Source organism: Triturus cristatus, chromosome 11 (assembly GCF_964204655.1).
Source record: "Triturus cristatus chromosome 11, aTriCri1.1, whole genome shotgun sequence".
NCBI lineage: Eukaryota > Metazoa > Chordata > Amphibia > Caudata > Salamandridae > Triturus > Triturus cristatus.
Window position 1 is genome coordinate 962,044,361 of NC_140594.1, and position 12,009 is coordinate 962,056,369.

At 44.4% G+C, this 12,009-nt stretch overlaps 1 protein-coding gene across 2 annotated transcripts in view; it reads left to right on the forward strand.

The window, feature by feature from the left end:
• The first annotated feature begins 894 nt into the window (after positions 1–894).
• The window catches only part of ASH2L (ASH2 like, histone lysine methyltransferase complex subunit), a 134,876-nt gene continuing 123,761 nt past the window's right edge, over positions 895–12,009 (forward strand). Inside the window, exon 1 of one of the 2 annotated variants that reach the window (XM_085634971.1) lies at positions 895–1,117. In XM_085634971.1, the coding sequence (XP_085491097.1) occupies positions 945–1,117 (173 nt within the window). In that variant the 5' untranslated portion in view covers positions 895–944. The remainder of the gene's footprint in view (positions 1,118–12,009) is intronic. The other variant, XM_085634972.1, reaches the window with a different exon arrangement.

The following is a 12,009-nucleotide window of genomic DNA, read 5'->3' on the forward strand; positions in this document are numbered from 1 at the left end:
CTGTTGTCTTTTTTCATGCAGTGCTTTTCCCCATCACTGGACTTGGAACAGAGTCAAAATAAATGTGGGTGTAACTTGTGAGCTTCGCTCAGTACTGGGCAGGCCCTCCCCCAGGAAGCTCTGGGCATCTCTTTTCCCCTCCTCCTCTATCATTACTTTCACCCTCTCTCCTCTTGTATCTCTCCACCTGCTTTGTTCACCCAATCTAACTCTTGCTCACATAAATACACTCCGCATAAAACCAATCTACCACATAGCAAATCCACATAAACACACTCCACACCATGCCACATAATTCCAATCAGCATTTCACTCAATGCCATATAGTTCCACACAAATCAACTCAACACGTTTCCATTCCACACCACATAGTTCCCCAAGAAACCACATAATACAAATCAAAAACACGATACATAACACACCACAAACATTCAATCCACACCATATAATTCCACAGCTCACCACAAATTACAAAAGCATGCAACATAATTAAACTCCACAGCACAAAATACCATACCACATAATTACTCTCCATAACACACAATTCCACTCCATAAATTCCTATAAACTAAATACCACATAATTACTATCCGCATAATTCCACTGCATACCATATACGTCTACTCCACAACACATAGGTAAAAACTATTTACATTTACAACGCCAATAGCAATAACCCTCGTTTACTAAATCACTCCACTGCAGACTAAAAAAACATGTTTTCAGGACTTTATCAATTCCATTTCGCTCCTCCTACGACTTTACAATACTGCTCTTTAGTTGTCCACTACGTTTGCTCTCAGTTACAACCGACATCAACTTCACGATTTTTCATTCTTCAAAAATGCCTCGATGATGTACAAAGCTGTCTAGTGAACGTGATCCATAACACAGTCTCGCGCGGTTACAATGTTTGAAATCTCGCGGGGTGGTTTGTTGAAAAGATGGCGACTGCCGAGTCAGGTGTCTCTGCAGCTGCTGAAGAGGTGACAGAGGCTGAGCCCGCCACTGCATCAACAGAGGCGGAGGGGGAAACGGCACCTGCGACTTCAAGTGACCCTGTAAACGACGGCGGTGCGGGGTCGACGGCACCGGCTGCAGCAGATCCTGAAAGCGGGTGAGAGAGGGGCTCCATCCCAATCCAGCATAGAAATAAAAAGAGGGTATTCACTCCCTACACGTTTTGCAATTTAAAGTCAAAAATTGACGTCTAGTTTGCAGCTGCCAAAGTGGCGGCCATCTTTAACTGGAGTGTTTAAGTCAAGGAGGTAATAAACTTGATGACACTTCTTTGAGTGCTAGAGCCCGCCGTTTGGCATATTTCGGTCTGGTGGTGGACATGATGTACAAAAAAACGGTTTTCACTTCGAACCTCTAGTAGTGATACAGTTGATTATGGCGTTGTTTTGGGATTTTTAAAATCATTTTGTTTAATTTGATTATACCCCAAGCTCTTGCTTATCGATTTATAATCATCGCTCGCGGTTTTATGAGTGTTTTTTTATTATACATTTCAGTTTGTATTTACCCATATCTATTTTTTTGCTAATGTTATATGTATGTATCCATATGTGTTTTGTGAAAAAATGAAGTTGAAACTAGTATAAACACATGTTTGTTAGCGATAAATGTGCATTAATGTTGAAAACATGAACATTTCGTTATGAAGGTTGTGCTTATCTACTGCTGTTTTCAGCATCTTTATCAAAATCCCTTTCTTTTTTTAACGTCTTGTCCGTCTGCATCGCTTTTAGCCTGGCAGTCACGACTGACATCATTTAGAATCGCTCACAAAATCCGCTTTCCGTTTTTAACCACATCTAAAAATAATACAGACTGGAAAAAGTGTTATTCTGTCAATATTTATGTGCAAAATCAATAACAACGGAAAACCGGGAGCCTTATTCATAATGTGCCAAATTGGACTGAAGTGTATCGGTATCGTTCTATTTGTCTTTCTGTAGCTTTGCCCTGGGTTGAAGGCTTTTAGAAGGGTCTCTTGGTGGTTTCTGATACTATGCACAATTATTGGCTTCATTTACAAGAATAGTGATTTCTTTTTATTTGTAAAATGCCCACAAGTATTTTTCTCAGAAGATTTAAATTTTATTTGGATTGCCCAGAAAATAATGAGGTAGTGGTAGGTTTTATTTAACCAACAAAATGTAGTACACAGGCTACCTCTTATTTACAGTTCTTACAAACAAAAAAAAACTGCAGCATGGCATAGTGTGCAAAAACAAGTTTGTGTGTGTTAAGGTAAGAGTGCATCGACAACAAAGTGCATTTTGCAGGCAGCACACGGGTGTTGTCAAACCAGAGTTCTACTGTATGAAGTGCTCAAACGAACAGACTCCAGTGTCGCAGGAATGTGTGGTGGCACTGCTCAAATATGCCACATGTGTATATGAGGCTATAAAATGTCCAAAATATCGAAAATGGGTAACCACGGCAAAGTTCGTCTCAGCAAAAAAAAATTCAGTTCTTCAGCTTCCCTGAGTTGTCAAGTTGCAGATCAAAAAGTGACCTGGAAGATGGTTGCAATTAAGTTTCCTTTCAAGTAGTAGTCGTGTTGGTATTTTGACTCTCTTGGCATAGGCGACACCAGAACTATTCTCTAGTGTCCACTTTGTGTAATTTAACTCTACAGAGACTCACTGTAGAAATGTGTGCGATTATCAGGCATCCCTTGTCAAAGGTTCTGCCGCTTGAAAGCTTTAAACCTAGATATTTACGGTTACCATTGTATGTTCTTTAAGCATAGTATCCAATGAAAAGGGCACTCTCAAATGGGTGTTGCCATGTTGTTCAAGGGGAAAAGCACTCCTAAGGCAGTTATTTATTGGGGGGGGGTAGTCAGAGGGCCTGAGGTGAATCTGAAGGCTGTACTCCAGCCTCCGCAAAAGCTACAAGAGTCCCATGGGGAGGTCTTATTGCCAAAGACCAGTACTATCATCTTATTGCAGTTGAGCTGCAGGCAGTTAGCTTACATCCAGTCTGCTACCATGGTCATGCAGTTGGTGGTAGTTGTTTTATCCGTCAGGGAGAGGAAGAGTTTGGTGTCATTGGCTTAGGAGATGATGGTGATGTCTTGTGATTGGATGATGTTGGAGACGGTGTCATGTATGTGTTGAAAGCGGTGGGGCTGAGGAACTATCTCTGTGGGGCTGAGGAACCATCCCTGTGTATCGCCGCTTATCAGTCTCTTGGTCTCTGATGTGAAGGGTGGCTGCATGACCCTTTGGGTCCTTCATTTAAGGAGGGAACTGATCCATTTGAAGCAGATCCTTGCATCCCAATCACATGGAGTCTTCTGATGAGGGTGTTAGTGTTGAAGGCCGCGGAGAGGTCGAGCAGGACAAGGGCAGCTGTTTTTCCTCGGTCCAGGATGATTTTAATGTCGTCAGTGGCTGCGAGGAGTGCTGTTTCGGTGCTGTGGCCGTCTTGGTTGGTGGTGGGTAGTTTAGCAACCAGTTCTCATTCAAGGGTTAGGTTGGTGTGCACAGTTTCTGTAGATGTTTGTGATTTGTGCTGTGGAAGAAGTTGGATAGGTTGTCACAGTATTGTTGGGAGGCAGTGAGGTTGTTGACAGTGGCTAAGGGTGAGGTGAAATCCTTAACTGGCGATAAAATCTACTTGCAGCTATTGGATCTTTCTTTAATGCTGTTCTCTAGGGCTTTTTCTTGGTGTCTTTTTTTTGCTGGTGAGAGCGTCTTAGTGCAGCTTTGTAAGTAGTTATGTCTGAAGTATCAAAGATAATATAGCTATTGTAACTCATACCTTTTTAAAATTTGCATGAAATTCAGAAAACTGTTATAAGGGGTTTTTCATGGTACTCTTTAGGTGGAAGGTTACAATAATCATACCTAACCGCCTTCTCCAGGGCGCACCATTTTTAGCCCGTTGAAATACATTGCAGTAATGTTTGGATATGAAGTCACAAAATGCATATACGAAGGATGATAATAGACTTTAGTTACAAAGAAATTCATTTGTTGGTGAGCTCATTCTAATTTTAGAGATTGTTGTAGTTCTAAAGTGATTTATGTATTTATTTTACCTGTTTTTTTTTCTCATGGGAATTATGGAAGGTGTTACAGAAGCTAAAACGAGGGCATGTTTGTGTGATAAATGTCTGAAATGCCTATAGCTTGTACTTCCAACAGCAGCAACATTCTATCGGTTGATTCCTCTGTGTACTGCAGCTTCACAGTAAAGTTCTAGTACACAGCTAGAGCTGTAATAGAGCTGACACGCTATTTCACCCCTGAGGCGGAAGCCGGGGGTCTGCTCCTTATCTTTTTAATATTGTATTCTTTTTGCACTGTTTGCTGGTATTTTAAAACGCAATTTGTTGTCCTACCTTGCTGCTTCTGCTTCGCGCACTGCTGGGGGAAGGTCAATCTCCCGGCATCGTCACCTCCCACGTGACTCGGGGCCACGCCCCTTTTTATTAGCCACGCCCCCTCCCGGAGGCTTGAAAAACGCCGCGCTGAGCAGCAGCCGGTGCTGACACGCTATTTCACCCCTGAGGCGGAAGCCGGGGGTCTGCTCCTTATCTTTTTAATATTGTATTCTTTTTGCACTGTTTGCTGGTATTTTAAAACGCAATTTGGTGTCCTACCTTGCTGCTTCTGCTTCGCGCACTGCTGGGGGAAGGTCAATCTCCCGGCATCGTCACCTCCCACGTGACACGGGGCCACGCCCCTTTTTATTAGCCACGCCCCCTCCCGGAGGCTTGAAAAACGTCGCGCTGAGCAGCAGCCGGTGCTGACACGCTATTTCACCCCTGAGGCGGAAGCCGGGGGTCTGCTCCTTATCTTTTTAATATTGTATTCTTTTTGCACTGTTTGCTGGTATTTTAAAACGCAATTTGGTGTCCTACCTTGCTGCTTCTGCTTCGCGCACTGCTGGGGGAAGGTCAATCTCCCGGCATCGTCACCTCCCACGTGACTCGGGGCCATGCCCCTTTTTATTAGCCACGCCCCCTCCTCTTCCCCATTACTATGCTCATCGCTCGGAAGCGCAGCGGGCACTTCCTCGACACGCCAAAGACTAGCCCGTCTGTGCCCGTCCGGGCCCGGACGGGCGTAGGGCATACCACTCTGCTTAACTCGTCTAGCCCTCGGGCCCCTTTTCACAGGTATTCGCGGGACACACTGCTTGCTCTACGCACGGCCAGACACCCCAGCTGTTGCTATTATTGGATTGAGGGTTCTACATTTAGACATTGTCTTGTCTGTCGCCCGCATAACACTTGCAAGGACCCTGACCCATTGACTATGGCTCTGCTTAATTGCAGATCACTGCCTTGTCATGCCACGGAGGTTCACTCCGTCCTTCTGGACCATAGTCTTGATGTCCTATTCCTGACGGAAACGTGGCTGACTTCAGGTTCCGACCCCGACATTATCAACGCTCTCCCCCCAGGATACCTCATGTTCCATCTTGATAGGCCGGATGGGAGAGGGGGTGGAGTGGCCATTGTCTATAGAGACACATTCTTATGCAGAGCAGTAGACTGCGGCATCAACAACGCTGAAAGTTGTCAGTTTACCCTTTGCGTCTCCTCTACTGTCTCTATTTCTGGTCTCCTTGTGTATCGGCCCCCCGCTACGCTAGGGAACTTTGTGGATTCTTTCATGGAGGCTGTTATCCCCCTGGCTGCTGCCTCGTCCAACTTGTCATTCTTGGGGACTTCAACTTTCATCTTGACGACCCCAATGACGTAGTAGCAAGGGATTTTTTAAGTTCGCTCAGGGCACTGGACCTACATCTCGTTAATATGGGAGCTACTCATATTAGAGGTCATCAGCTTGATGCGGTTTTTGCTAGTTCTGCGAACCTACTGGCTCTCCAGATGCTGGCTCTCCCTTGGACCGATCATCATCTCATTCCGTTTAGCTGGTTGCTGGGGAACCGGAGAGACCCCGCACCAAGACAACATATTGTGGAACGACTCTGGTCGAAGCTCCCGGTGGACAGTTGGGCGGAAGAACTAGCTAAAACCTGTCCTCACCCCGTAGATGACCCCAACATCGCTGATCAGCTTTTGGGCGAATGGCTGACTAATTCTCTGGACCTACTGATCCCGAATAAAAGGAGGCTTGTCAGGGAGAGAAGAACTGGCTCTGCCCCCTGGTATACCCCCGAACTTAGGTGCATCAGAACCTCTTGTAAAAGGCTTGAACGTGCTTGGAGGAGAGAGCAGACGGAAGAAAGCCGGGCCAATTACAAAAGGGAGTTGAGGAAATATAAAAGCGCACTGAAGGACGCTAAAAAGATTTTCTTTAGCAACAGGATTGAGAGAGCAAGCAATTCTTCTGGAGAATCGTTTAAAATCTTTAAGGAACTTCTGAAAGCCCCGGTCCCTCCAGTGCTGTATGATAACCCCAAAGAAAAATGTGAGGAACTGGCCAGTTTCTTCCATTCAAAAATAGAGAAAATCTTATCTTCCTTACCCACTATTCCTCAAAGCCATGAACCGGTTACTAGCCTCTCAAGTCACTCGATTGAGCTAGCATCTTTTGGCCCCTTCTCGGAAGAGGAGGTGATAAAAGTCCTGTTGGAGATGAAGAGTGGCTCCCCGAGTGACCCAGTTCCCATAAAACATCTTAAGTTCGTGGCTAACACCTTGTCAACTCCTCTGACTGATCTCTTGAACCTCTCACTCGCTCAGGGCACAGTGCCCCAGAGATGGAAAAAGGCTGTGGTGAAAGCCCTATTGAAAAAACCAGGACTGGATCCATCCAATCTGACCAACTTCAGGCCAATTTCACTTCTGCCTGGATTTTCTAAAATTGCAGAAAAGTTGGTCAACCGTCGGCTCTCTCACCATCTTGAGTCTAACCACCTGCTAGGAGATTCCCAGACTGGTTTCCGCCCCGGCCATGGAACAGACACTGCCTTGCTGGCAGTAGTGGAGGAGGCAAGGAGCACTCTAGATACAGGAGGGTCAGTGGCAGTGATCCTCCTGGACTTGAGTGCTGCCTTTGACACCGTGAGTCATCAGGTGCTCCTCCAACGTCTGTCAGAGGTAGGTGTCTCAGGGACGGCCCTGAAATGGTTGGGATCCTTTCTTTCTGACCGTTTCTACCAAGTCTGGGAAGGGTCAGAGCAATCTGCCCTAATCCCTCTTCAATGTGGAGTCCCGCAGGGCTCATCGCTGAGCCCTACCCTATTTAATATATATATGACTCCACTTGAAAGAGTGGTCGCATGATACTCAGCTGGTGGTGGGCCTCACTCAGCTGGCGGAACAACCTGAGGTGTTACACGACTGCCTTGCCAATGTTTTTCGTTGGATGTCTATCTCCGCTCTAAAGCTTAATGGAGGTAAAACCGAGCTGATGCTCCTGGGCAACTCCAGCCCCTCCATTGTTGCGAGCTGCTGGCCCCGGTCTCTTGGTGACCCACCATCCCCCAAGAAGGAGATCAAGTCCTTGGGAGTATGGTTGGAAGAAGACCTGTCCTTCAGGACTCATGCCAGGAAGACCGCAGGAGTTTGCTTTGGTTTACTGAGATCAGCCCGAAAGGTGCTACCTCTGCTTCCTGATTCAGCAAGGAAGCTGTTGATACGTGGCCTGATTCTATCGAGGCTCGATTATGGGAATGCGCTGTTTCTCGGTGCTCCTGAAGCGACCTTCAAAACCCTCCAACAGGTGCAAAACGCAGCTGCGAGAGTCCTTATGGATGTTCCCAGAAGGCAGTCTGCTGCCCCGGCCCTCAAAGCGCTTCACTGGCTCCCCGTGAAGGAGCGGGTGAAATTTAAAGCGCTATGTACAGCCCACAAAATTTTACATGGCAAAGGCCCCCCCATCCTTGCTAACATGGCCCGTCCTTACAAACCCCCACGTCTGCTGCGCTCGGACCAAAAACACCTTTTGCAGTTAGCGAGAGTAAGAAGAGCTCGTTCTGGGGGCAGGCGTTTCTCTGTGCAAGTGGCCTCTCTTTGGAACTCTCTGCCCCTCAAGATTCGCTCAGAGCCCAAGATCCTACCATTTAGGAAACTTCTTAAGACCCACTTGTTTCCATAGTAGTGATTAGCTGTGTCTCTCCTTCTGGTCTTTTGCGCCGGGATGCCCCCGGGTTAGCTGAGCGCATTATAAATTTCATATTATTATTATTATTATTATATTTATGACCTGAACATCGTGTTGGAGTAGGAGCTGGAGAATCGAAATTTCCTGTGGAGGGGAGTGCACTAAATGAACAAAACAATGGGTTTCATTTTATCAGGGAAATTATGGTATATGCTTTAAAATTAAGAACACATTTTCAATAAATTCTCCACTATCTTCCTCATGCATGTCAGAACAAAGGTCTGGCATGCTCTGTGATGCATTTTCTTTCAACTTCAGCAGCAGTCTGTAATTGACTACCAGCTGCTGTAGCTTCGCCTCGGGGTTCTAATGAATGATTTCAGTGCTAATATTCTGTATACATGACAAAAATGAGGCACTCATGAATGGCATTGTGCTCAAATAGGAGCTGTTGATTTAAAATATTTTCATATGGAGCAGCCTGACGTAACTACGCCCTGGGGGGTTAATGCAGAGCAGAACCAGCAGGTTAAAATAAAATGAGGGAAATTAAAGGATTTTATTAGTCATATATATATATTTTTTTTTTGTAAAGGGGTAAAAAACAGTTAATGAGTCAGATCTACTAAAGACCCTCATTGTTTTACACATCTATTTCCTCAGTCTACCCATACTCTCTCTATATTTGTATAATTTTAAAATTGAGGAGGTATTCAGACATTATCAGTTAAAATCAACGCATTCACACAGCAATATAGAAGGAAACAAACCATCGGAGACCACACCAACAAGCATTAATGAAATGCATTAAATAAAGGGTTTCTTGCCTCAATTAAAAGACCACTAGCGTAGAAAAATAAGGCTTGGAATTCCATCAATTTCATGACACTGGCTGGGAAGTCCATGTAATACAGTTTGAAGGAGTAGAAGTAACCACAAAATCTTCATAACAGCCACTAGAGAGAAACAAAAATCTTATTGTGCACAGTACTACATTTATACCTGCACCAATTGAAAAATGTTAATTTTATTTTTTTTGAACCATCTTAATGTAATTAGCTAGCGCTACTCCAATATTAAACAATATAATTAAAAATAAAACTGCCATTACTTCTGCCCATGTAAATAAGCAATACTTAAAAACAATCACGCAATATTGTTTCCTCTCGCCTAGAAAAAAGGCCGCAATCTAAGAGAAAATTTAACAGTATCCTTTACTTTCAGATCACAAACGCAGTGGCTGGCGTTTTCAGCTGTTTTGGCCTTAAAAATCCTTAGTTCTACAGGAAGAGCCTATTCTGATTCTAAAGATCAGTTCCCTTGTAAACTGTATTAGGAATCTCCAATAGATTAGGTAGAATACCATATGCATACATAAAGTTATAAATATGCTTTACTGTTATCTTAGGCAATCTATGTCTCCTGTCTGTGGTCTTACTAACGTCAGAAACCTTTACATTCAACATTCACTTAATTTTGAATGCTAGCATAGAATTCTCAATTTTCAGGCTATTAATCTCAACCTCTTATTTAGACACAACGTTGTCTCCTGAGTAAGACCATCCAATGCAGCTGCAATAGCCTTCTACAGGACCGCAAATAGTGTATCTAAATTTCTTCTCGGCATTTCAAAATGTCTCACCCCTTTGATACCATCCCAGTGCCAACTCCGAATGTACATCAGTGTATAGCTTCTGTAGTGTTATAACTCTTGAACCGTTGTTCTGCACATCTTTCATTGTGCAATCCTTTTACCATTTCAAATAAAGTCCGAAATTCTTTGAAATTCCTTTTTTCACCCGTATTTGATTGCTCAACTCACTGTTGGCAAACAAACTGCTCTTCTCTTCTTTAAAACTAGTTTACTGAATTTCTACCATTATTACTAACCATATTGCACTAAAAATAGTGTTTCCACCAGTGTGGTGCTATCCCTTTATGTATGCACTGCATCTAAAGTGGAGGAACTACTTGCTCTTTCTCAACATCCACTGCTCTATTTTGTCTCTCTACCCCCCTACCTCCTCATCACCCCACATCAATTCGCATATAAAACACCTCTGAAAGCATTCACATTTACCACCTATCGTCTGCTCTATCCTTCTAGACTAAACACTAAATAGACCTTGGAGTATCTTGACATCAACCCCTGAGAGCTCACTGTATCTGCCTACCCATTGCACTGTTTGTAACATCTTTCATCGTTTTGACCCCCCCCCCCCCCCCCCCCCAGTCCTGAACTACACTTCTGGGTATCACCGAGTTGTAGATTTATCCTAAAGACGCTGCCACTCAAGCAGCCCTCTATACCAACTGTGTGTGGCTCGTTCACTCAAGCAACATATCTACAGGTGGTAGAGTTGGTATCATGGTCAACCTAACAGCCATCCCTAGTCCAAGTGCACTTCTACATCCTTTGTTTCATTGTCTCAATCATTGCCGTCCCTCATTGTACCTAGGAACTTCAATTTAAAACTCCACATCAAATTACAGAACACATTTTAGGCCAGATTACTCTGTGATCACTTACTTTATAAAATACTCCGCCCCTACACACAGAGTAAAGCTCTGGACCTCCTACTTATATCTTGCAAGTTAACCTTCTTTACTTTTTAAATTTGAACCTTTCTACTCTGATCAGGACTTGATACTCTCTGTGGCCAATATCCCCTACTGTACCCCATCCCATAACCCTTCTGCTCCTTAAGAAAAAAAACTTGCTTGTGACTCTGCTTTCCTACCCCCAAATCCACAATGACCCTTCAACCAATTCAACAGTACAATGAATCCTGCTTTTGCCTCTATTACTCCTTTTGCAAATTCTCTTCTGTGACTCCACATTCATAACCTTAGATCATACCGGCTAGTAACTCACTAAAAATAGGACAAGGGCACTCCTTTTGATGTAAACATAAGACATCAAAAGATCTTGACACTTGTAGGCAAATCTTTAAACACATTTGTTTGCTCTGAATAGCACCAAGTCCACCTATTTCCTCCATCTTGCATACACGATCAATCACTTAATCTGCCCCCCATGCTCAGCGGTTACTTAGTCCTTCACTATCCGCTAAATATTTTACATCCTAATTTCCCTCCACAATCTTGCTATTGGGTATAACCTAACTATTGTAACTACCTTTCTTTAAAATGCTGGAAACCCAGTATTGCACTGACTTGCTCCATATCTTTCTTCTAGCCACTTTCTCAGCTGATTTCAGTCTGGGTACTGTTGCCTTCATTCACCTGAAAGTACTGTCTTTGGTTTTGGCTAATTTACACCTGCCCCAGGGAGTCTCACCCATAGAGCCACATAGTTCGGGCCTCACATCGGGGTGAGCAGGGCATTCTGGTGGGTTGCTGCTATGATGTTCACTCTCATACTGCACTTCTCAATCGGTGCTGGGCCTCCAGCACAGTATATGGCAAGTGTAAGAAAGTGCTCTCTTTCTGTATGGTTGCCCCCATGTTTTGCTGAACTGCTGATGTACTTTGACGTGTACCCTGAGCTCTTGCCAATCGCGTACCCAGGGCCTATGTTTTTTTTCCCTCTAAAACTGCATTGAAGGTAAAACCCAATTGCACTCTCTGGCCACAGGTCAGCCCCTTGTAAATGGTACCACCGGTACCCAGGGCACTGTGACCAGGGAAGGCCTGTAAGGGCTGCAGCACTTATTGTGCCACCCTTAGAGGCCCTGTTCCTTTACACTCGCACTCTGCCTTTGCAGGCTGCGTGTTTTGGTGCAGAACAAATTGAAGAGTTGACATGGCGTACCCCCCCCCCCCCCCCTGTGTGCCATGCCTACAACCCACTGCCCTGGCATAGATCAGCCACCCTCTAGCTGTGTGCACTATACCAGTGATGTGGGTACAGGTGAATGAACCCTGTACCCCTACAGTGTCTAAGCCAATTCTTAGACATTGTAAGTGCTGTTATGCCATTAAGAGTATATGGTGCTGGGAGTTT